This window comes from Pseudoliparis swirei, chromosome 6 (genome assembly GCF_029220125.1).
Source record: "Pseudoliparis swirei isolate HS2019 ecotype Mariana Trench chromosome 6, NWPU_hadal_v1, whole genome shotgun sequence".
Taxonomy (NCBI): Eukaryota; Metazoa; Chordata; class Actinopteri; order Perciformes; family Liparidae; genus Pseudoliparis; species Pseudoliparis swirei.
The window spans coordinates 19,507,042-19,532,902 of NC_079393.1; the positions used below are offsets into that span (position 1 = coordinate 19,507,042).

The following is a 25,861-nucleotide window of genomic DNA, read 5'->3' on the forward strand; positions in this document are numbered from 1 at the left end:
GGCTGTTAATGGTCCACTGAATGGAAACAGTGGTGCTATAGGGGCAGATATTTCCTCTGCTACAGTGAACAGGATCTCCGTGTGCAAACTGGAAAAAATGCTGGCCCATCAGTACAATCATGACTTTAATGAAAAGATCGAGGAGAAGGAAATGTCCAGAGAAGACCTCAAGTTTCTGGAAACCATGGACCGCTCTGCAATACTTCAGGATGGGAAATATTGTTTGAAGTTGCCTTTCAGGAAACAAGAGGTCTATCTGCCCAATAACTTCGCTGTGGCTAGACAAAGGATCCAGGGTTTAAGAAAGAGGTTTCTTAGCAACACACATTTGCACAAGGAGTATGCAGGGTACATGAACAAACTAATCAGTAAGGCCTACGCAGAGCAAGTACCTCAGCAACAACTGCATGGTGGGAAGGGGAAGGTGTGGTACATTCCCCACCATGGTGTCTACCATCCAAGGAAAGAATCCCTTCGAGTGGTGTTTGATTGTGGAAGCACATTTCAAGGAGCATCATTGAATAACGAACTCTTGCAGGGTCCTAACCTCACAAGTTCACTCCTTGGCGTTCTTACTCGCTTCCGACGGGAACCTGTCGCATTCATGGGTGACATTCAAGCCATGTTTCACCAGGTGAAGGTGGCTGAAGAGGACAAAGACTTTCTTCGTTTTCTCTGGTGGCCAGAAGGAGACGTCACGAAAGACCTAGTCGAGTATCGAATGACTGTACACTTGTTTGGTGCTGTGTCATCGGCCAGTTGTGCAAGCTATGCGTTAAGGAAAACTGCAGAGGACAACCAATCCGAGTTTGCAACTGAAGTGTCAGAATCTATCAAACAGGATTTCTATGTAGACGACTGTTTAAAGAGTGCAGCCACAGAAGAAGAAGCTATCCAGATGATAAGAGATCTGGTTGCTCTCTGTCGGAAAGGGGGCTTCAATTTAGAAAAATGGAGCAGCAATAGTCGTGTTGTTTTACAAGCCATTTCAGAGGATCAAAAGGCTAAGGACCTAAGGGAATTGGATCTGGACCAAGACATACTGCCAGTGGAAAGAGCTCTGGGCCTGCAGTGGTGTGTGGAGACTGACTCTTTCAGGTTCAAAATGGAGTTAAAGGAACAGTCTCTTACCAGACGTGGTATGCTGTCAGTTACTAGCTCAGTGTATGATCCCCTTGGGTTCCTGGCACCAGTCACATTGCTGGCCAAAATGATGCAGCAAGAACTCTGTAGGAGAGGATGTGGCTGGGATGATGGTTTACCACAAGACATCTTACACCAATGGAAAAGGTGGTTGGAGGATTTGGATCTACTGGCTACGTTCAAGGTGAAAAGGTGTATCAAACCAATGGACTTTGGAGAGGTCAGGCATGCTCAACTACATCACTTTGCGGATGCCAGCGAAGGTGGATACGGAACCGTAACATACGCCCAGATGTTAAATCACAAAAAAGACATCCAGGTCACCTTGTTGCTCGGTAAGGCTAGAGTGACACCCCTGAAGGCTGTAACTATTCCCAGACTCGAGTTATCAGCGGCCGTACTTGCTGTTAGAGTGGATTCAATGTTGAAAAAGGAGTTGAACTTACAGTTGGACAGTTCAGTGTTTTGGACCGACAGCACCGCAGTGTTAAAGTACCTTAACAATGAGGATAAGCGCTTTCACACTTTTGTGGCCAACAGAATCTCGACCATCAGAGAGACATCGGAGCCTTCACAGTGGAGACATGTCAGTTCCAAAGACAATCCAGCCGACGACGCGTCAAGGGGAATGAAGGCCTCAGACTTTGTGAAGAGTAGCAGGTGGCTTGAAGGTCCTGGATTTCTCTGGAAGCATGAAGAGGACTGGCCTAAGACTGTGTTGGAAGTCTTAGTGGACTCAGATGACCAAGAGGTGAGAAAGGAGGCAACAGTAAATGTCATCAGCGTAGTGGACGTGCCTAGTCCTACTGACCAACTTATTGCCTACTTTTCCAGCTGGAGGAGGCTCAAAACGGCAGTTGCCTGGTTCCTCCGATTAAAGACCATGTTGTTGACACAGACTCGCCAGAGAAAGCAATTGGAGGTATCTGTGGTTCATCATTTGGAGGACACCAGTCAGAATAGGTCAAAGCGGGCTGCTAAACGACAGAGGGTCACAGCTGAGTCAAATAGGATGATCTTGACACTGGATGATCTAATAGGAGCAGAAATTGCCATCAGATACTGTCAGGGACAAAGTCACAGTGAGGAAATTTCTGACCTGTCATCCAGGAAAGCAACCGTGAGCCAGCAGAGTCCTGTTTATAAGCTGGATCCAATTTTGGAAGATGGGCTATTAAGAGTTGGAGGAAGGTTGGGCAGAGGAGCAATGCCTGAGGAAGCCAAACATCCACTCATCCTCTGCAAAGATCCACACGTATCTATGCTCATCCTCAAGAATATTCACCACAATCTTGGCCATGGTGGACGAGTTTATACGCTGTCCTCAGTGAGGAAGAGGTTTTGGATTACAAACGCCAATTCAGCTGTCAGAAAGGTAATTGCCGAATGCAGCTTTTGTCGACGCTACAATGGAAGAGCAATTGAACAGAAGATGGCAGATCTTCCTAGAGAGAGTCCTTCCTGATCTACCACCATTCACTAACACAGGGGTAGATTACTTTGGACCAATCAAAAAGTTTGCTGACAAAAGGGGACTTGTACGTTCTGTGAGATTGCAGACAAAGGCCAACATTATCGTAAGCAACTGTCTTTGCTGCAGGGTGTAAATTAGGGCCCAGTATTTGGCTACTTTTTGTTTTGTATTTTATTTGAATTGTTATGTCTACCTGCATGAACAATTAGGGGCCGGTGTGTAAGAGCCAAATGTTGTGTGTAGGTGCATGTATGTTATGTATGCACTGGGTGGCGCTGTTGCTGTTATTTGTCCGCCTACATTAATCACCAGGTAATTGGCGACAGCAGGTTTTTTGACCCCGGAACGGGGAAATAGGTTTTGACCGCATCATGGTGAGCTGGTGAACTGTTTGTACCGGACTTCACTAAATTAAAACCCGATTAACAACATTCAGAGTCTCGGAGGCAAGTTATTCGAAACGAACAGCAAGCAGCAGAACCACAGAGCGCGTCAACCATCAAGCCGGAGGAACCAAAATGCCTCAGTAGCCCATGTGAAGGACAGGGCTCCTTTAACAAAGACCTTAAAATCAGTGCACCTGGTCTGAGTAGACACGCTTTCATTCGAATGCTGGAAAGTCGCTCAGTTCGTGCTGGCCTTCATCAGTTCTTCTCCTGTCGAGGCATAGCGCTGGCTGTGGAGACCTTTTGGAGGCTCGGTCACCGGGAGATCACGGTCTTTGTCCCCCAGTGGCGCCAGAAAAGAGACCGGTTCACAACAGGTACACGTGTTCATACGGGGCGTTCCACATTTGTTCATTTTTTTTTTCATCATGTAATATTAATAGAATTATTGTTATCTTATTACAGAGCAACATTTTCTAAACCAGCTGGAGGACCTGAGACTGCTCTCCTTCACCCCCTCCAGAGAGGTGTGTGGCCAGAGGATCTGTTCACATGACGACAGGTACACACACACTTCCCTTCAGCCTTTTGATCAGATCCGGCTTGTGAGAGGAGAGAGTTCTTTACATCCCGACAGCGACACGCAGCCAGCGGAGAATCCGGCGAGCGATCCCGAACCCTCTCGGTTCCATTATAACCTCTGAAGGTGTCCGACAGGGAGCTCCTTACTCTCCCCCCACCCATTGCTCTATAATTGAAGCCTGGTTGTGAAAGCCAGATCTCTCTGGACCTTTTAAAATTGATCATCAAATATATAGGTTCTCGCAGATATGATCGGCAATATTGTGTTTGGGGTTTGTAAAGATGAACTGAAGACGGAGCGTGACTCGGCAATCCTCCCCCGGTGGATTCCCCCTCTCTGAATGAGCTGCTGACCCTTTGAGCGAAGGGGGAAGTCCAGAGTGTCTAATCTGCACACACACACATACACACACTCTCTCTCACTCTGTTAGGTTCCTGCTCCACCTCGCAGAAAAAACAGATGAGGTCATCGTAACCAACGACAACCTGAGGGACTTTGTGGACACCTCGGACACCTGGCGCAAGATTATTCAACGGAAGTAATTGTGTGTGACGCCCGTGCATTCATTCACTTCTACGTCCCAATTACCCGACGAGAGGCGGGAAAGTCCACTGAGGCCCGCCGGGTTGAACTAACGGACATTCAACAAGGAAGAGCAAACGAAAGGGCAAATGAGTGGGGGGCCGGGGGGTGTTTCATGTCAGTGCTCCTGTAGTAGGAGAGATAAATGCTGTACGTAGACCGTTGCTGGGGGAACTGCCCTCAAACTGCAGAGTGGTAAATGTGAGCGGCACACAGACGTTCTTCATCAGTCGATATTTGGTTGTTCTTTGAGGGGCGATCCCTCCCCACACGGAGGCCTTCATGCCCTGAGCTCCGAGGCCACATGTGTTGTTGGTGCAGACAAAAATAATCATCTCCGTGAACCTTTTGCCAAACACTCGTATTTATTTCCTCGCCACTGATAGGTTGCTTCAGTTTACATTCATGGGGGACTACTTTATGATCCCCGATGACCCTCTGGGGAGGAACGGACCTCACCTGGACATCTTCCTGCGCCGAGACGACAGGTGGGTTTCGTCTGTGTTTTGTGATATTGATCCTTTATTTTGCGATCCCAATGTCATGTCAATCCTTTGATGACCACATAGATGTTGAATAGTTTGTCATTTCTCCCTGTCAGGTGGGCCCCGGTCACCCCTCCCCCACTGAGACCCCCAGACCTCCGGCTCTCCTCCCAGCAGCAGCCAGTTTACGCCCAGGTGCTCCAGTCCGCCCCTCGGCCCCTGTTCAGTTAAGTGAAGTGCTGAATACAATGATAATTGGGAAATACCATAGGCCTACTGGTGCGGTCAACCTACCAACTGTGTCACAGAACCAGCCAGCTACACCCGAATCGATTGGAGATATGCTTGCGAAATAGGGTTAGAGTTGAAGAAACTTCCAACACGCACACCACCTCAGGAACATGGCAACGTTGCACTAACTATCATGACAGAGTTTGCTGGTGAAAGTTATGTCTCTAATTGTTGGATATGTCAGCATATGCCCATGTCATCCAGATCTCCTATGCTGGTTCCAGTTCCCTTCACGGAAGCCGACTGGAGCGTTATGGGATGGCCTGACATAGCTCGTCAATTCGTGAGCAATGAAGAACACTGTTACACTCCGACAATAGACACTTCCACGAACACAGAGAACATTGTTAGATATAATGGACATCAATCGGAATGAGGCGACAACACAATTACTTAATATACTTCAAATAGTACTTAAATACTATTCAACACAACTTAAATATATTAAGGAATATAATAATAATAATAATAGACAAAATAAGTTGTTCCAAAACAATACACTTTAAACTAAGTATTATTTGTAGGGCTTTCAAGTATACTCAAATTAAATACTTAGCATATTTATTTTTCACCTGGGAACTTCATTTACTCTCCACGTTCATATTAATTACTTTTAGTAAATGCCAATACTAAGCGTAGGCCTAGGTACTTTTACATTCTGCAAAATTAAAATGCATGACTTTCCTCACTAAAATATCCGAGTACTTTCACAGCTGCAGATAATCATCTCCGGCGTGCCGTCAGGAGCGCAACTGTCGTGTTTTGATGACGTCATCCCTGGGACTTTCCGGATACGTCATTCGGGGCTTCCGAGTTATTAAGCTAGCTCTCCCTCTGTGTCCATGTCGTTTGATACTTTAAACGTCGCCTCATTGCTCTGGACTACACATCAAGACGCCATGAAAACGTCAAAGGCCACCAACGGCGCCGAGAGGTCTGAATATTGAGACGTTGGTGTCGGGAGCGACAGTCAGACCGAGATACGGAATGTCAACAACGCGGCCCCTCCTCGGAATGAGGCGAGTTTCCCAACTAACGTGCGACGAGCAGCCGGCCAGGCAGCAGCTGGAGGACCCCACCGTGGACGAGTTTACGGTGCTGGAGGAGAAGGAAACCGAGCTGAAATGCGCGAGGCCTCGAATGGAGCAGGTTTTCAAAGTAACGTTGACCATTATCGGTCTGCTGGACCACATGGGACCGCCGCACGGCGGCAACACGTCGCGGCAAATATGGCTGCAGCTCCGAGGGAACAGAGACGACGTGTCAAGGGCGAAGATGAGGTCCGGTGCTTTAGAAAAAACAGCAGTTATACTGTAAAGCTAATTCTGTCTCAGTGAAAAACACAGTACAACTGTATAATATATTACTGTACTTTAATGAAAAGTTCAACTTAACGGTGAATTACCGGCAGCTATGGTTGCCAGAAATTCACCGTGAAAAGTAAAGTGACAACGTATAATACATTACGGTATGTTTTGAAAAACAGCAGTTATACTGTAAACCTAATTACAGTCTTTCTCAGAGATAAACACAGTACAACTGTATGAGTTACGGTATTTTATTACCAAGTTCAAAGTAAATGGCCAGCAGTTGCCAAAATTCCATTGCAAAAAATATGGTACAATGTATTACAATTGGTTGGCATAGATTTTACAGTCAACATTCACTTATTGTAAATTACAATGGAAATATATTGCTCACAAACAACTATACAACCCATCAAAATTATGGACAAAAAACAATGAGGTGGCACCATTGTCAGATCTTGCAAAAACATTTTATGTTCAACTTTGAAAGCTTTTTAAGCGATTCAAGATTAAGGCCACATTTACACATAGCCGGGTATTTACAGAAACGAATATTTCTGCCCCTCCGTTTTCAAAAATAACGTTGTATACACAAGTTTGTTTTCAAAAAAGTTTCTGTTTTATGAACCCGCATAAATACGCCCCCGGGCGCCATCATAACTATGCCAAACCTGTCGTCGGCAGTGTAACGAGAAGGATAAAGACATGCAAACCAATCAGAATTCTCAAAACCAACAACAACTACGAAAAACACGATCAACTTCCTTTTCCTTTAGAGAGTAAATATGGCGTGAGGTTCATTTGTATGGACAGACAGCGAAGTGGAGCTGCTGCTTCGAGTCGCCTTAGATTATAAGGCAATTAAAGCACTCGATAATGTGGATTGGGAATCATGCCAAACTAAATATAGGGATATGTTGGCATTGTTCTTAGAACAGTACCCGTCCGAGACCTCCGAGGAGTATCCTCATGTCGAGGAGGAAATAACTCGGGCGCACCTGACAACGAAAATGAAGGCAGTCAGAGGAAAGTACCGGAATGCACAAATGAGCACTACCTTGACACCATCCATGATCAGTAAGCAAACTAACTGTAAACATAGGACGCTCACATGACGTGAAGCATTTTTAGTCGCATACTGTGACGTTTGACAACATAAAACTCTGTTTGACCTAGTTCACACGCAAACACAAAAACGGAGTTTTCAGAAATCTCCACTTTGGCCGGAGTTTTTTAGAAATGATCGTTTTCCGTGATAAAACCTCCATTTTTGTGTAAATGAAAGGCCAAAACGCATGAAAATATATGCGTTTTCCCATCGTGTAAACGGGGTCTAAAGCTTATTTTTGAAAGGCCTACATGGTCATATTCCTTCCCTTCTTAAATACTTTGTTACAAGACACCAGCACACCAGCAGAGTGAACACACGGGCCTCGGGAAACGGGAACTGTCGTATTTCTATGCACAAGACCTCATTTGGACAAGTCTTCTCTGTTCAAGGAGAAAAACTATGAAACTGTCTACAGAATTGAAAATGCAGTTTTTATAGCAATATGGCCGCCAGTTTTCAACACAGTGCATCAGTTACAATTCTAATGCAATGGTGATGTCCATATAAAATAAAGTCAAGTCAATCACAATATAGTCATTTCTTTCACCAGTATAAACATGAATCAGATTGAATTATCTTGCATTATTTCCAATAGAATTATTAGTTTTTCCTATGACGCAGACCATATATACCAATGGACACTTGCTTCTCTCAGAGCTGAACTTCCGAAAAGAGAAAAACTTCAGGATATATTTCCTCTTTTTAACTATGCATATCATCGCTTTTTTTCCTACTATAAAATAGCATTGTGTGTTAAGTGTATCTCCGCAAAGTTTGACTTTGATTAAGTGAAGTTAAATATTTTTAGTAATTCGTTTAGTGCACATTTCGTGAACCGTAGGTTTAGGTCCGCTGAGAGCCAAAATGCCCTAACTTTCTTCCTGGACTTTGGAAGCCTGTGGTTCCACAACAGAGGGGCTCTGCTCAAGCAGATGCACCAATACATACCAAGCAAGTATTGTTTAATCCATAAGTAAGTCACATTTCAGTTTTTTCACACTGGAATGTGGTTGATATCTTGCTGAGGCTTTGTCTGACAGTGGTTTTGGCGAAATTGGCGGATTCCGTAGGTTGTAAGCTTTCCAAAAAAGTGCGGCAATCATGTGTAGCATAAAGCTAGGGTTATAAAAAATAATATTTACATAACTTGGGGAGCTCTCTCAAGTCACTTTCGAGTCCTCTCGAGTCTTATTTATGGTTTATGCTCATATTTATGTTTGAATTGTATTATAAACATGTAAAATGGACGTATATGCTCTTGTCAGGCCAGGCTGTGCAGTTAGTATCTGTCATGCATCTGTAGCTCTGGTATCGGTTCATGGGAGTACGAGGACTTGGGAGAGTGAGCAAGACGAATTCTGGGGCCCAGAAGCAGTCGTCTTCTCAAGGAAAGTTACTGTTAGCTGTATACATGACTTTCAGCGAGCGTTAGTGTTACTAATAGGGCTGTCAGCGTTAACGCGTTAATCTATGCGATTAATTTGGCCGCATTAACGCACTAAAATATTTTAACGCAATTAACGCAACTTTGTTTACTTCCGGTGTTCGTTGAAGTTTTAACACTCAAACCGAGTGTCAAACCGCGGCAGTACGGTTTAACACTGTTTCCGTTTTTAAAACAATTATTTCTCCGCGAAAATAAGGAGCAGAAATCAGTTTAAACTCGTGGATTAATCAGTCGGGTTTCCTCCTGCTCAGTGGTGTAGTGGTCCCTGGAGAAGTGGGTATACTCTTAATTTAGCACATTTTTTAAGCAGCCCATACAGCAAAGGATAAACGCCCTGTTTTATAAATAGTGACATACTCTATTTAGTTTACCCAAAAATTATTAACCTAGTATTATTTAAACATTGCCACATGATTCCTGCTGCTTGACCTCAGGGAATAAGGATTATGAAATTATTGACCCAATACTGACCCACAGACTGGTAAGAGACAACTACATTATTATGCAATTTGAGTGAACTATTCCTTATCCTTACTCCATCCACACAAAATTGGACAACTATTCTCTCGCCTTGCAAGTTGTCCATATAGACCTTTCTTTCTTTTGTAAACAGTCTCTTGGAACAGCTAATTTACAAAACATAGTGTAGGTCAGTGTGGTACTATTATAAAAATAACATGACTTGGAGCAGATACTACTGGTCCTACACAGGTGGTGTTATGCATGAGTATAACATATATTCAACATGAGGCAAACACAGTTTTACAGTCAGAGATTTGTATATTTTTTAACATTTATTTAAATAAATTACTTCAAAACTGAATTAGACCATGCATCCTTGTTCATGTTTCACTTTAAATTAAAAACACAAATCATCCTCTTCCACACATCAAAACCAATTAGATAAACTCAAAAGTGCAAAGTCCTAAAACTGAAAAAATAAATGGTTTTCAACACCTGGTTATTAAACCACTTGTTTCAGCCCATTTCTCCTCTGTTAACATTATTGTTGGTCAGTTAGTTCATGTATTAGGGTTCTGTGATCATATTAATTCATGTGTTAGGGTTCTGATCATATTGGGATTTGAGGTTTATTTTTCTGTGCCTTAATTTCGGCCGGTGAAATAGAAGCGATCCATCAACAGTTAATAATTCGGAAATAATAATTGGATTTCGGTCCAGGGTCCACAGACAACGGTGACTGGGTCCGGACCCGGACCGCGGTCCGCCTGTGAGTGACCCATGCACTACTAAATAATGTGCACCAGGCACCCGCGGTGATTGAGAAGTGGGTATACGCAATGCTGACTGAAAAATAAGTGGGTATACGCCGTATACCAGCGTATACCCTGGACTACACCACTGCTCCTGCTCCTCCTTCCTCCCGTCTCCCCCTCTGATACAGAGGAATGGAGGGGCGACGTGTCGGATGATGCGGCGCGGAAAGATCTCGTCACACGAAACCTTCAACGTGATTGGTCAATCCGTTTGTCTGTCAACATTTTGGGAAAAAAACAACCAATGAACACTCAGTAAATCACAAATGACCTCCCACCTCACAGGTGAGGCTCTATAGCAGCCTGTCAGTCAGAGAGCAGAGAACACGGCACGAGGACAACTGAGCCTCATTGAATAGAGCTGAGATTGTTCTGGAATGTTTGATGTAGAACACGGGGGTATGTGTCATATGAAAACGCCTTTAAAAGGTGAATGCCATGTATGTTTGTGTTGGTGCGCTAGCTCCCTTTAGATACATTTTGTCAATCTTTTCTTTCTTGCTAGCTACCGCGTGTCTAACGTTACACACGTGTGGCTAACGTTACTAACGTGTATCTAACTTTACTACCGTGTGACTAACGTCATTGTAAAAAAAGAGGAGACATTGGTATGTTCAGAAATGCCTTGAAAGCAGTGTTATTTTTTACAAAACAATGTTTACAAAATAAAAAATACTCAGTAGAAAAGGCATCTCAGCCAAGACAGCCCAACAATGTCCAGTGCCTTCAGCATCTCAGGGTGGATCTCATCCACCCCAGGCGCCTTGCCACCTCTGCCAGGGATATGGCCTCCTTGAGGCCAACCGGAAGTCCTTCTCCATGCCCTCCTCGAACTCCTTCCATGTTCAAGAAGATTCAAGATGTTTTATTTTTGTTTCACACACACAGGGTGTGTGTGCAGAAAATGGCAATGCCACAATGGAATGCAGGTGGCACAAGCACACACAAGTACACAAAAACACACACAAAAGTACACAATATTGTGTGTGTGTGGTGTGTGTGTGTGTGTGTGTGGGTAAGGTGGGCAGTTGTGGGGTCCTGGTGAGGTCGTCGAGGTGAGGTCGGAGTCTGCTGAGAAAGAAACCCGCCGTGACTCTCTGCCTCTCTCTCTTGTTCTGAGCTGCGATTCCGCCTGGCGCTGCCTGGACCGCAGCAGCTGGAAACAGTGGTTTGGAGGGATCCTGAGGATCCTTCATGATCCTGCCGGCACCACTCTGCACCTCCTGGTGTACAAGGAGTGAGGGTGGGAGCGCCCCTTGAAGCGTCCAGTGCAACGCACTACTCTCTGCAGAGCCTTCCTGTCCTGAGCGGAGTAGTTGCCAAACCAGGCTGTGATGTCAGCTGTCAGACGCCTACAGCTCCAGAGTAGAAGGAAGGAAGGACCCTTCTGGGAAACTTAAATTCATAGCTGCTGCTCTTGAGGTAGTAGAGGCGCTGCCTGCCTTTCTACCACAGTGTCTCCTGTGCTTGTTGACCATGTCCCTCGGTGGTGTGGACCTCCCTTCCACATTTTATACCCGCCACCCCACAGTAGTCCCCATCCCCAGTGTCAGTGGTGAGCCTCCGCCTCTGTCTCCAAAGTCCAAAACAGAATAATCAGCTCCTTAGTTTTTCATGATGAGGCAATGAGGCTGTTGTCCTGGCACCACCATGACTTCCTTTCAACTTCCTAAGGGTAGGCCTTCGCCGACACCGCCCATCAGGCCCACCACCACCGCAAACTCCGCAAACTTGATGATGGTGGACAGCTAACAGTGCCACACAGTCATACAGGGAGTGGGAGTACAGGCTGGGGATCTGCCCACTGGGAGGCTGGGGGGAGTCTGTGAACAGGGTGTTCACTGTGAGGTGTAGCCTGCTCACCCCAAGCACACAGGGCCTGGGCAGTCAGGAAGTCCAGGATCAGCTCACCGCCAGTCTGAGTCTGAGGGTGGTGTTGAGAGCTGAACCCTAATCAAGGACTATGGTGTTGTCTCAGCCCCCCCCTCTCTGTGACAGCATGAGAGGAAAGTCTCACCTCCTGCAGTCCAGCATAGAGTGAAGTGTGCAGCACTGGGAGCAAGCATCATCTGTGATCTGTTTGGCCGGATAAGGCTTAGGCAGCGGGTCCATGGAGGCCTTCTTCATTCATGAGATGTAGCTATTGAGGGCCTCTCAGCATTTCATGACCACCGAGGCAGAAGCATCCTGGGGGTAGGGATTCAGTGGATCTTAAGCATTGTTGGGCACAGGGACAGCCAGGGATCTCTTGAAGCAGGCGGGGACCACGGATCAGCCAGCTTGAGGTTGACAGTTGTAGAACACTGAGCCAGCTGGCCATGCGGACCTGCAGGTACCCTGGTGTTCACCAAATTCTCCCTCCTGCACACTGAGACAGTCACACCAGAGTGTGTGTTCATCCTCAGCGTAGAACTCACCACAGAGAGAGGTAAAGTTGTTGCTGTTGCAGACCACCGCTGTTGTAATAGTGTTGTTGTTAAATGCGTATGAGTTCAGTGTTGCTAGCCTCAAACCGCGGCATAAAATGAGTTCAGGGGTCTGCCTAGGGATGCGTCCACACTCACCATAGCTGGTCTGCTCTGCCAGGTGTGCCCAGTCCGTAGTCCCCGCCAGGCGCCTCTCTACGCGCTGCTCCTTTGTGATTCCACTCACCGCCTGTACCAGCACCTTCCGCTGCCTTGTCTCCTCAGTCCGGCCGGATACGCTGCCTTGTACTGCAGCATGTTGCTGGATACAAGACCGGAGTTATAGGCTATCAAATAGGCGCTCTAAGCTTCAAGACGGGGATGTCTATCAACCCACCTGCTTTTGGTTAGAAAGACCCTAACTTTACCGTGGGGACAAGAACAACTTCGCATGTTCATATGAGGCTCATTACTCAAGAACTGCTGCACGTGCTGGAGAGCGCCTGACTACGTCCCAGTTTACCCACACGCAGGAGCGGGCCCTGTAGCTCAGCCAACGGGGTCAGATAGCCGCTCACGGCTTTCACTTTGAAGTCCCCGCTACGACCTTCAGGTCTGCAGCGCACGAAATGGCGAGACAGCTTTTTTCTCTCTCTTGGGAGAGACAGCTAAGTAGCCTCTCTTCTTGAACATTCACCATGAGTGGTCCAACGAGCCTTTTCCTAGTGGTTTGAGGAGTCCATAGCACCCCAGTTAACATGACTTTTTTTTATGCTCCTATTAAAGTCTCAGCCACCAACACCACGGCCGCCGTCCGGTTGTGTGGATGCGCTCATAACGCATCATGTAGGTCCGATAATGCTACGAAGGAGTCTTAATGTGGTATGTAGACGGCAGAGGTGATGACCGAGCGAAACAGGAATGAGGTAGAATGTTCGGCATGAGATCGCCAGGAGTTGTTAGTTCGCTAGTTATGTTACAAGAGTCTTAATGTTCTTGGGGTCGCAATACATGTTCTTATCAGACGGAAAGCAAGAAGGACTCGCTTAGCATTACCAGACTCTTCCGGCACATCTGCACGGAAAACAAAAGATACGCCGGTCCTCGCAAACAGTTGGATCCGCACCAGTTGGTCAGCCATCATCCCTGTTTAGACAAAAGATATGGGGCCAGACATGTCCTGTTGGAATGCTGGGGGCTTCAACATCGGTGGTCTTGAACTTTTCCCAGACTGACGTTAGCTTCTCGCGATCTGCTGTAGGTGGGCGGTGCGGCTCCAGGTGTCTGTTCGCGAATTTCCCCCGCTTCCCTCGATGTTTTCGGGCTGCGGGAGCGCAGTAGCGGCTCCAAGAAAAAGTTTAAAGTCGGCCTGCACGATCTCTGCCGCCACGCTGATCGATGAAAAAGTGGACAAAACCTTGTTTTCTAACACAAAAACTTAAAGCCAAACATGTCTGTGTTTTAGCATCTGCGACCACCACAGCTCTAGTCCTTCCGGCCTGCTGGTACTTTACAGAGCTGTGTTTCAGGAGACCCCTGGGCCAACCAGGCCCGAAAAGCCTCCTTCTTCAGCTTGACGGCTTCCCTCACCCCCGGTGTCCACCACCAGGTTCTCAGGTTGCCGCCAAAACAGGCACCTATGACCTTCTGGCCAAAGCTCCTAGCGGCTGGGTTCACAAAAGAGGCTTTGAACATGGTCTACTCGGATTCAATGTCCCCATCCTCCCTCGGGAAGTGTGAGAAGTTCTTCCAAAGGTGGGAGTTGAAGACCTGCCGGACAGGATCGTCCGCCAGACATTCCTATTCACCCTCACTAACAGGTCACCCGAGTGTCCAAGACATATGGTCACAGATCAGATGATACAATTACAAAGTCGATCATTGATCTCTGGTCTAAGGTGTTCTGGTACCAGGTACACTTATGATCCACCTTATATTCGAAAATGGTGTTCGTTATGGACAAGCCGTGGCGAGCACAGAAGTTCAATAGCGAGACACCACTCTGGTTAAGATCGGTCAAGCCTTCCTAGATATATTACTGTAAAAAAAGATCCTAATTTTACGGTAAATAACTCTAAATATTTACAGTAGTTTTTCTTTTTAATTATATACAAAACTCTGTGAAATTACAGACATTATCCGTAAATTAACAACCCAACTGTTAATTTAAGTATTATGCTAATAATTCAAAATAACATTTTTTTCCCATTTTTGTAAAGAAAAATGACTATTATTAATACAGTCTTTTTACGGTTTTCTTAAATGACATACAAATTCATGTAAAATAACAATTATTACCTGTAATTAAATGTGTAGCTCCTTATATGAAGGTTTATGTCCATACTAACAATTTAACGATTTTCTTTGTAATTTTAAGGTAGATCATATTATATTTATATTAACATGGACTTTTACATTCAAACTCTGTAATTCTAAATCTAAATTTAGCTAACTTCTTTCATTACATTAAACATATACATATTGCAGTTTTTTTAAGAGTACAAAGTAGAAGAAATAATGATAAGTTTTGATACTTGTTCTTTAGAGGAGCATTATAGGGCGACTGTGAGTATTTGCTGTTATATGTCCAGAGTCCAATATTTGTAATCAGAACTGATAATAAATAAATTAAAAGAAATTCTGACACACTAACATCTTTTTAAACACACACATGCATACACACACAAACACACTACTCTGCCAACTGACCCGTAACCTCCTAATTGTCTTTCAAATTAATCTTCCATATTATATTTACCTAAATATAATACATTGACATGGGGTGAAATCGCTTCTAGAATCTTTACAAGAGGAAAATCCTAAAAACCAAACTTTTAGTTAATTTTTCCTACTTTCAACCAACTTAGATATGTGGATCCTCTTCAGATTCAAAGAGGAACATCTTAATATGAATACCCTAGAGTTTTGGACCGATAGCTCTGAGTTAAGAGCCCAGCAACCTCATGTCCTTCTGCATTACCAAAGAAAGATTTCAGCGGTTGGAATTGAATATTTGCAACGCCTTTTTACCTGATTTTACTCGCTCAACACTTTGTGGTTAATTCGCTAGTTACCAGCACATAGCCCGGTCACATTCCTGTGAAGCAGTTTTCATTTCCGCTATCGACCATGGGACATTAACAACTATTTCTGCGTTATACTTGTTGTGGAAATACCACAAATGTCGGAACATCAAGCGCCCCGTGTCTGGGTTCATATATGATCCGTAGTCGCACAGCTCCGCCTCCAGGACGAGTGTCTGGATGAAGCCGCTTCCAGCTCCTTCAGGACCAGCAGTGACTGTTTGGTGGCCATGCTGATGCTGTTCCCATGTAGCCAGTGTTTTATTTTACCTTGAAATGAATCACAGAGTAAAGGCAGACATCGCCCGACGGAGTTGCCATGTTCATGGCTTCCTCCCAAGTTTCCATCCACAGTTCCTTTTGCGCAAGTGAAAGACATTGATTTTCGCTCGGCGAAAAAGCAAAAAGAGATTATTGACGAGTGTGTCAATGGAAACGTGCCCACAACCCGATGTGTCAACAGAAACACATGAGAACAGTCGTAACGCTCATACGTCGAGTGAAGCCGAAGTAGATGCATGACAAGTTGAAGTAATTGCCTGTCTTGTTGAGCTGATAAACCCATATTCTGAATCATTAGTCCCACATCCAACAATGAGGCACAGTACCATAATCACAAGGCACACCGCTTTTAACTGAAATTGTGTCTCCTTCAGGATATAATGGTCATTTCTAAGGGAAGAGCGGCATACAAACAAGCAAAACAATGCCGTGGTGGGACCCCAACATGGCCGCCAGAGTTTGTTGTGGTCACGTGAGTGAATACGCTCTATACGTTTGTCGTCGATCAACGTTTGTGGCTGGAAAGTATTAATTTTTAAATATGGGTTGTGTAACTAAGATTAGCACAACACGCCATCATTGATATCAAAGCCCTCACAATAAAGGGAATTCCAACTGAGAAAGGAAACCATGTTGAAATGTCTGCGCACATCTCCCCCACACATGGCTAACACTGTGTGTGACACACCACAGAGTCTGACCTCTTTTTAAACGAACACAACTCAACATGTAAACATGTTGTTAAACAGAAAGGACCCCCGCGCTGTAGTCCTTCCTTGTGAACTGATGGCAACGAACACACAACCAAATAATTAACACACAATGTGGATGAACCAAATACAGGGTTCATACACATTGGATTACCAGAACCTTCACATGAATTTAGACCAAATGTCCATGACTAAACATTGTGAAATCTGTGTGTATACATGAATAGATTTGATTTAAAAAATAATAATTCTAGAATGTTTTATTCTTTTGATCAAACTGCGTGAATGAACATATGGATATAACAAATCTTTATGACTTTTCCAAAACTTGTGGGATTCCATTTAAGGACTTTTTCCCGGTTTCCCATGACCGTACGAACCCTGCAAATAACTAACAAACAATCAAATAACGAACACAATCAAATAACTAACACACAATCAAATAACTAACACACAATGAAATGTCATAGTCAGACGAGATACTTCAAAAGTGAGTTTCTATATTGGGAACATTGTGACTGATTGCTTTCAGTTGATATCTGATCAGAGAGGCAGTTAATATTATGTCAAGAAAACACACAAACACACACGGTTAACATTCCGGTGAGACGGTGACTAAAGACAACCGGGGAGCACCGACACACTCGGCCGCGAGCGCAGCGGTTGAGAGGTACCGCCGAGCTCCTCTCGGGATAACAACACGAACACGCGCTCCGCGTCGCAGCGGGCTGCTGGCTCGACGACGCCGTGCACGTGAACGTTGTCACGGGACCTCACCTTCGCCCTTGACACGTCGTCTCTGTTCCCTCGGAGCTGCAGCGGAGTTCCCTCGGAGCTGCAGCGGAGCTGCGACGTGTTGCCGCCGTGCGGCGGTCCCGTGTGGTCCAGCAGACCAATAATGGTCAACGTTACTTTGAAAACCTGCTCGATTCGAGGCCTCGGGCATTTCAGCTCGGTTTCCTTCTCCTCCAGCACCGTAAACTCGTCCACGGTGGCCCTCACCTCGGTGGTCATGAAATGCTTTGAGAGGCTGATAAAGGACTACATCTGCGCCTTCCTCCCTTCCTCCATGGACCCGCTGCAGTTTGCTTATCGCCCAAACAGATCCACGGATGATGCTGTCTCCCAGGTACTGCACACCACACTCTCTCATCTGGACGGCCAGAGGGGGGGCTATGTGAGACTACTGTTCATTGATTATAGTTCAGCTTTCAACACCATAGTCCCCTCCAGACTGGCCGGCAAGCTGATTGAGCTGGGACTGAACACCCCTGTGTGCTTGGATCCTGGACTTCCTGACCGCCAGGCCACAGGTGGTCAGGGTGGGCACACACCTCCAAATCCCTCACCCTGAACACAGGATCCCCCCAGGGTTGCGTCCTCAGCCCCCTACTGTACTCCCTGTACACACATGACTGTGTGGCCAGGTTCAGCTCCAATACCATCATCAAGTTTGCGGATGACACAGTGGTGGTGGGCCTGATCTCCGACAACGACGAGAAGGCCTACCTGGAGGAAGTTGCTGATCTGTCACTCTGGTGCCAGGACAACAGCCTCATCATGAATGTCACCAAAACTAAGGAGCTGATTGTGGACTTTAGGAAGGTACAACAACAGAGGACGTACTCACCACTGGGGATTAACGGAACTACTGTGGAGAGGGTGAGCGGGTATAAATACCTGGGAGTCCACATCACCGAGGATCTGACATGGTCAACAAACACAGACACTCTGGTGAGAAAGGCAAGGCAGCGCCTCTACCACCTCAGGCAGCTGAGGAAATTTAAAGTTTCCCAGAGGATCCTTCAGTCCTTCTACTCTGGAGCTGTAGAGTGCGTCCTGACAGGAAGCATCACAGCCTGGTTTGGCAACTGCTCCGCTCAGGACAGGAAGGCTCTGCAGAGAGCAGTGCGTTCGGCTGAGCGCACTATTGGAACTACACTCCCACCCTGCAGGACTTGTACACCAGGAGGTGCAGAACCAGAGCCGGCAGGATCATGAAGGATCCTCACCACCCCAACAACAGACTGTTTCAGCTGCTGCGGTCAGGCAGGCGCCTCCGTAGTCACGCTGCAAGAACAGAGAGACTGAGACGGAGTTTCTTTCCTCAGGCCATCAGGATTGTGAACTCCGACCTCACCAGGACCCCCACATAGACCCACACAACTGCCCCTCTTAGGCACACACACACACACACACACACACTTACTGTAAATATTGTGTTGTTTTTTATTTGTAAATAGTGTGTACTTGTTGCCCTTGCACATTCCTGCTGAGCATTGCCACTTTCATTTCACTGCACACCCTGTGTGTGTATGTGACAAATAAAACATCTTGAATCTTGAATCCAGCTGCTGCCTGGCCTGTTGCTCGGCGCACGTTTGTTGGGAAACTCGCCTCAGTCCGAGGAGGGGCCGCGTTGTTGACATTCCGTATCTAGGTCTGACTGTCGCTCCCGACACCAACGTCTCAATATTCAGACCTCTCGGCGCCGTTGGTGGCCATTGGCGTTTTCATGGCGTCTTGATGTGTAGTCCAGAGCAATGAGGCGACGTTTAAAGTATCAAACGACATGGACAAAGAGGGAGAGCTAGCTTAATAACTCGGAAGCCCCGAATGACGTATCCGGAAAGTCCCAGGGATGACGTCATCAAAACACGACAGTTGCGCTCCTGACGGCACGCCGGAGATGATTATCTGCAGCTGTGAAAGTACTCGGATATTTTAGTGAGGAAAGTCATGCATTTTAATTTTGCAGAATGTAAAAGTACCTAGGCCTACGCTTAGTATTGGCATTTACTAAAAGTAATTAATATGAACGTGGAGAGTAAATGAAGTTCCCAGGTGAAAAATAAATATGCTAAGTATTTAATTTGAGTATACTTGAGTATACTTGAAAGCCCTACAAATAATACTTAGTTTAAAGTGTATTGTTTTGGAACAACTTATTTTGTCTATTATTATTATTATATTCCTTAATATATTTAAGTTGTGTTGAATAGTATTTAAGTACTATTTGAAGTATATTAAGTAATTGTGTTGTCGCCTCATTCCGATTGATGTCCATTATATCTAACAATGTTCTCTGTGTTCGTGGAAGTGTCTATTGTCGGAGTGTAACAGTGTTCTTCATTGCTCACGAAAAAGACGAGCTATGTCAGGCCATCCCATAACGCTCCAGTCGGCTTCCGTGAAGGGAACTGGAACCAGCATAGGAGATCTGGATGACATGGGCATATGCTGACATATCCAACAATTAGAGACATTACTTTCACCAGCAAACTCTGTCATGATAGTTAGTGCAACGTTGCCATGTTCCTGAGGTGGTGTGCGTGTTGGAAGTTTCTTCAACTCTAACCCTATTTCGCAAGCATATCTCCAATCGATTCGGGTGTAGCTGGCTGGTTCTGTGACACAGTTGGTAGGTTGACCGCACCAGTATGGTATTTCCCAATTATCATTGTATTCAGCACTTCACTTAACTGAACAGGGGCCGAGGGGCGGACTGGAGCGCCTGGGCGTAAACTGGCTGCTGCTGGGAGGAGAGCCGGAGGTCTGGGGGTCTCAGTGGGGGAGGGGTGACCGGGGCCCTCCTGACAGGGAGAAATGACAACTATTCAACATCTATGTGGTCATCAAAGGATTGACATGACATTGGGATCGCAAAATAAAGGATCAATATCACAAAACACAGACGAAACCCACCTGTCGTCTCGGCGCAGGAAGATGTCCAGGTGAGGTCCGTTCCTCCCCAGAGGGTCATCGGGGATCATAAAGTAGTCCCCCACGAATGTAAACTGAAGCAACCTATCAGTGGCGAGGAAATAAATACGAGTGTTTGGCAAAAGGTTCACGGAGATGATTATTTTTGTCTGCACCAACAACACATGTGGCCTCGGAGCTCAGGGCATGAAGGCCTCCGTGTGGGGAGGGATCGCCCCTAAAAGAACAACCAAATATCGACTGATGAAGAACGTCTGTGTGCCGCTCACATTTACCACTCTGCAGTTTGAGGGCAGTTCCCCCAGCAACGGTCTACGTACAGCATTTATCTCTCCTACTACAGGAGCACTGACATGAAACACCCCCCGGCCCCCCACTCATTTGCCCTTTCGTTTGCTCTTCCTTGTTGAATGTCCGTTAGTTCCACCCGGCGGGCCTCAGTGGACTTTCCCGCCTCTCGTCCGGTAATTGGGACGTAGAAGTGAATGAATGCCCGGGCGTCACACACAATTACCTCCGTTGAATAATCTTGCGCCAGGTGTCCGAGGTGTCCACAAAGTCCCTCAGGTTGTCGTTGGTTACGATGACCCCATCTGTTTTTTCTGCGAGGTGGAGCAGGAACCTAACAGAGAGAGAGTGAGAGAGAGTGTGTGTATGTGTGTGTGTGCAGATTAGACACTCTGGACTTCCCCCTTCGCTCAAAGGGTCAGCAGCTCATTCAGAGAGGGGGAATCCACCGGGGGAGGATTGCCGAGTCACGCTCCGTCTTCAGTTCATCTTTACAAACCCCAAACACAATATTGCCGATCATATCTGCGAGAACCTATATATTTGATGATCAATTTTAAAAGGTCCAGAGAGATCTGGCTTTCACAACCAGGCTTCAATTATAGAGCAATGGGTGGGGGGAGAGTAAGGAGCTCCCTGTCGGACACCTTCAGAGGTTATAATGGAACCGAGAGGGTTCGGGATCGCTTGCCGGATTCTCCGCTGGCTGCGTGTCGCTGTCGGGATGTAAAGAACTCTCTCCTCTCACAAGCCGGATCTGATCAAAAGGCTGAAGGGAAGTGTGTGTGTACCTGTCGTCATGTGAACAGATCCTCTGGCCACACACCTCTCTGGAGGGGGTGAAGGAGAGCAGTCTCAGGTCCTCCAGCTGGTTTAGAAAATGTTGCTCTGTAATAAGATAACAATAATTCTATTAATATTACATGATGAAAAAAAAAATGAACAAATGTGGAACGCCCCGTATGAACACGTGTACCTGTTGTGAACCGGTCTGTCTCTTTTCTGGCGCCACTGGGGGACAAAGACCGTGATCTCCCGGTGACCGAGCCGCCAAAAGGTCTCCACAGCCAGCGCTATGCCTCGACAGGAGGAGAACTGATGAAGGATTGAAAATATCCCATAAAAAAAAGTATACCTTCTTCACACAGTGATAGTTGACCACTAGCTTCTTTAGCAATGATACTAGTCGGAGGAAGGGCTTTGTTGCTGCCCCCTACAAGTAAGCACCTGTTGTGCAAACTGTATTGCCGATGTACAGTAACATCACATTTGGAGCAAAGCATATGTTTGGGACGGCAGTCTGTGCAACAAATCACTGCATCTTTTAATTTGCACGCATGGCACAGTCCCTTCGGGACCTTCCCTGCCTCCAGCATGGCCTCAAGAAGCTGAGGTCTTGCTTTCTGCCATCTTTCATGGCATAAAGCCTGTCGTACTGTCCATGTTCGACCAGATGAGACTTCAGTGGAATTTGAACCACGATCCTCTTCAACTGCTTCTAAGAGTTGTTGCAGTTCTTTCATATGAAGATCTTGGGAAATGAAAGTAACAGATGTGTAATAATCAGACAGATTCATAAAATAACTTTGAGGTGGCTAATAACATTCAGTGTCATGTTGACCTATATTGTTTTAAGGAAACTAAATTATTCTTCAAAATAATATATATTACTTTCTGATTAAGCTAAACATATTGTGATGATCAGTTATAGATCAGTAATGAATACTTATTAACTTTGAGTAAAAGCAAAACACCTTAATGACTTGAATGTATATCATAATCAAAACGAAAACAACGGCAATAGTATTTTGAGGGAATCTTACCAATCGTATTGTGAGCCTCTTGTACATCAGAGGTGAATGTGCCTGCAGATCAACAGATACAGGGAATCAATGTCAATATTACAGTTGAACTAAACTGTGACCTTTGACTCAATATTGCTTCCGTGTTTACAAGGTTCATTTAGCATATTACCAATACTTTATTTTTTCTTTGTAATACAAGTTGTAATTAATTTAGCTTAGAATTACTTTGAAAGTGGGCCAAGTGTCAGCTCCATATGGCCCCAAACACACCGACTATATATAGGAGAAAATGAAGCAAGAGGTTGACACTGATAGAAACTTACCTTCTGGACTGTCTGCAACATGTTCTGCAGAAGTACTTGGTTGCTGCATCTGGCAAGATTTTGCTTTACGTTTGGAGTACGCTAGGAAGACAAGGATAGTCATTAAAAATGTAATTGTTAAAAAGCAAAGAAATAACAGTGACACAGTATGTTTTGGAATACATACTTTTGGAGGAACTGCAACTCTGTATAATCAGCCGGCCAAATTGGTCTCGTTTTCTCCATTTTACTGCAGGCATTTTACGGCCCTATTCAGCATGTCGACGAAAACGTTGTCACTTCACCACCACATTACAATTGTTAACACCAAATACATCACAGTATGAAGACTGCTACATTATATTTAAATGTAACTTTTGGTAAGTAGCACTTACCTTTTCCATTTTTTGTTTGGAACTGAGTTCAGCTTCATCATCTGACGGGGTGTCAATCCTGCTGCTCAGTTCAGCACTCATTTCCGATATTCGAATCATATGTTCTTCATTTGACTGGGTACCAATCCTGCTGCTCAGTTCATCACTCATTTCTGATATTCGAAACATATCTTCATCAGAGTCCTCATCATTTCCTTGGATATCAATCCTTCCAGCCATGGTTCTCTGGCATCTGTCTATAGGGCCTATCACGAATAGAAACTGTAGCATATTTGACAAAGTTATTGGACTGGCTGAAGACATGAGCTTATACAGATTATAAATAGCAATTAAAACAAATCTAAGGATAACAGCATTGTTTGTCTTATATTTACCGCTCAGTAGGCCTATGACATTATAACAACGAACGTGTAGGCTAGCTTAAATGTCTTTGTTTAAACTCTTGCTCGTGTTGATTCTTTATTTTCACGAGTAAAAAGTTGGTATTTGACAGGCATTCAAATAGATTAATATATTACATTACATGTCATTTAGCATAGGCTTTTATCCAAAGCGACTTACAATAAGTGCATCAACCAAGAGTACAAACTCGGAACAACAAGAATACAGAAAGTAACATTTCTTCAAGAAAGTCGAACTACAAAAGTACCATAACTAGAATGGGTACTCTGTAGAGCGCATACCTTCGCATATCACAAGATTGGGCATTGAATTATGAACATTTTGGCATTAGTTGCATGCCAATTGGACACAAATGTATCGTGCTATGGTAAAAAAACGATTTTGACCTTTCTATGACCTTTACCTTGACCTTTGACCCGATTGATCCCAAAATCTAATCAAATGGTCCCCGGGTAATAACCAATCATCCCACCAAATTTCATGCGATTCAAGAACATTTTGACCTGTTCATGACCTTTGACCTTGACCTTTGACCCGATCGATCCCAAAATCTAATCAACTGGTCCCCGGATAATAAACAATCATACCACCAAATTTCATGCGATTTGGTTCAATACTTTTTGAGTTCTGCGAATAACACGCATACAAATAAATAAATAATACACGGCGATCAAAACATTTTCAATGCGAAGGTAATAAGAGCCATTTAAGTGCCACTGAAGTGCTAATCTGTGTTTTAATCCAGATATAGTCGGAAAAGATGCGTTTTTAGTTTCCGGCGGAAGATGTAGAGACTTTCTTCTGTCCTGATGTCAGTGGGGAGCTCATTCCACCATATATAGTTATTCCTTCCAATAAATACATATATATATTCTTCTCTTATTCTTTTTATTAAGACAGATTTTCACAGCCGATGTATTGTGGCAGGGCATTATGTAACCGGGCCATTCAATTTAAAGTAAGTACATAACATTACTGTTTTTATCATTTGTGTCTTATCCCCATCTCTTTTAAATCAGTGGAATTAAGTGGAGGAATTCATGGGAGCCCCTTGAATCCCTGGACTTCAGCAACTGAGGTAAATTAATATATGAGGTAAATATAACATGTTGAATATAAAGCAGTAAGGTTATATTTAGAGACAATTAGGAGGTCACGGGTCAGTCTGCAGAGTAATGTGTGTGTGTGTGTGTGTGTGTGTGTGTGTGTGTGTGTGTGTGTGTGTGTGTGTGTGTGTGTGTGTGTGTGTGTGTGTGTGTGTGTGTGTGTGTGTGTGTGTGTGTGTGTGTGTGTGTGTGTGTGTGTGTGTGTGTGTGTGTGTGTGTGAGAGTGTGAAAAGATCTGTTAGTTTGCATACATGTCAGTGGATGAGGAAGGGTAAATGAAACATTAAAATGTGGTCTTTTTGCTTTCTTACAGGACTGGATGGAGAATGGACAAGTGTCTCCCCCAAACCACGACTATTTTTTTGTTCCTTGCAGTGTGTTTAATTAATTGTGTTCTAATCTAATCAAAAATAAATGTTATCATAAATCTGTGTTCAGAATTTATTTTTATTTATTTATTTCATTTCTGATTACAAATATTTGACACAGTGCTGTTGTCAGTGTACATTTTCTGAATTGATAAGCACACACTGTTAAAACATGTTTCTCTGATCTCTCTCATCTTTCATTGAAGAGTGAATTTTTGACATCTTCAGAAACATTTAATCTTGCAACCATTCAACAAAGCATTACACCTCCTATTTAACACATTGGAAAGTGTTTCCTAAATTGTTCTAAAGTTGTTGAAATTGAACACCGGTGGATTTAAAGATGTCAACAAAAAACTGAGTAACAACCTGTGTTGAAGAATGAAGGTGTAGTTCAAATGCAGACACACGTGGGGGCGCTGTTCTGTCTGGTTCGTGAAGTGGTGGTGCTCCTGCCTCACCGGCCTGACCCAACGTTGCATCTTCATTACCTCTTGCACATAGTTTACTTCTTCTTCTTCAAGGTTAAAGGTGCGTGCTGCTACCTGCTGCACCGGATTGTGAAACATATTGGCTTTATAATGGCTTTTGTCATTAAAAAACAATACCATCAAATGTTAAGAAAAAGTAAAATGTTGACTTTAAAAATAAGTTAACTTGTGGATATTAAACCTGTTTCAATGTAAATAAAGCCCTTATAACATACTAGTGTGTCTCCTATCTCTTCTCATATCTACCATCCTGTCTTTTTTTCTCACACTGAACTATACACAACATTCTGCAGGAACATAACTCACATGCATCCGAAACAATCTTTTTCCAGTATGTGCTCACAAGAAATAACCCATTATTGTCTACATTTACCTCTATCAGTTCTCACTTTGAATGATGTTGTTATTTCTACCC

The 25,861-nt window shown here is 44.6% G+C and overlaps 3 protein-coding genes across 4 annotated transcripts; all 3 read left to right on the forward strand.

Annotated features, from left to right (window-relative positions):
* The first annotated feature begins 1,152 nt into the window (after positions 1-1,152).
* On the forward strand, positions 1,153-3,023 carry LOC130195451 (uncharacterized). Its single transcript, XM_056416981.1, has one exon. It carries the CDS (start codon positions 1,211-1,213, stop codon positions 2,606-2,608), a length of 1,398 nt encoding a protein of 465 aa, XP_056272956.1. The 5' UTR covers positions 1,153-1,210; the 3' UTR covers positions 2,609-3,023.
* A 194-nt stretch (positions 3,024-3,217) lies between these two features.
* On the forward strand, positions 3,218-4,884 carry LOC130195014 (NEDD4-binding protein 1-like). Its single transcript, XM_056416244.1, has 5 exons — positions 3,218-3,380; positions 3,469-3,565; positions 4,017-4,124; positions 4,555-4,656; positions 4,770-4,884. Exons 1-5 carry the CDS (start codon positions 3,227-3,229, stop codon positions 4,882-4,884), a joined length of 576 nt encoding a protein of 191 aa, XP_056272219.1. The 5' UTR covers positions 3,218-3,226.
* Positions 4,885-5,552: 668 nt separating this feature from the next.
* LOC130195452 (NEDD4-binding protein 1-like) lies at positions 5,553-25,507 on the forward strand. Of its 2 annotated transcripts, XR_008832065.1 has the most exons (3): positions 5,553-6,224; positions 24,501-24,559; positions 24,901-25,507. XR_008832065.1 is itself a non-coding variant. In XM_056416983.1 (2 exons), the coding sequence occupies exons 1-2, from the start codon at positions 5,932-5,934 to the stop codon at positions 24,556-24,558; spliced, it is 351 nt and encodes a 116-aa protein (XP_056272958.1). In that variant the 5' UTR covers positions 5,553-5,931; the 3' UTR covers positions 24,559-24,643. The 2 variants fall into 2 exon arrangements, 1 of the variants encoding a protein (XP_056272958.1); XM_056416983.1 differs by lacking the exon at positions 24,901-25,507 and having other exon boundaries at positions 24,501-24,643.
* The last annotated feature ends 354 nt before the right edge of the window (positions 25,508-25,861 follow it).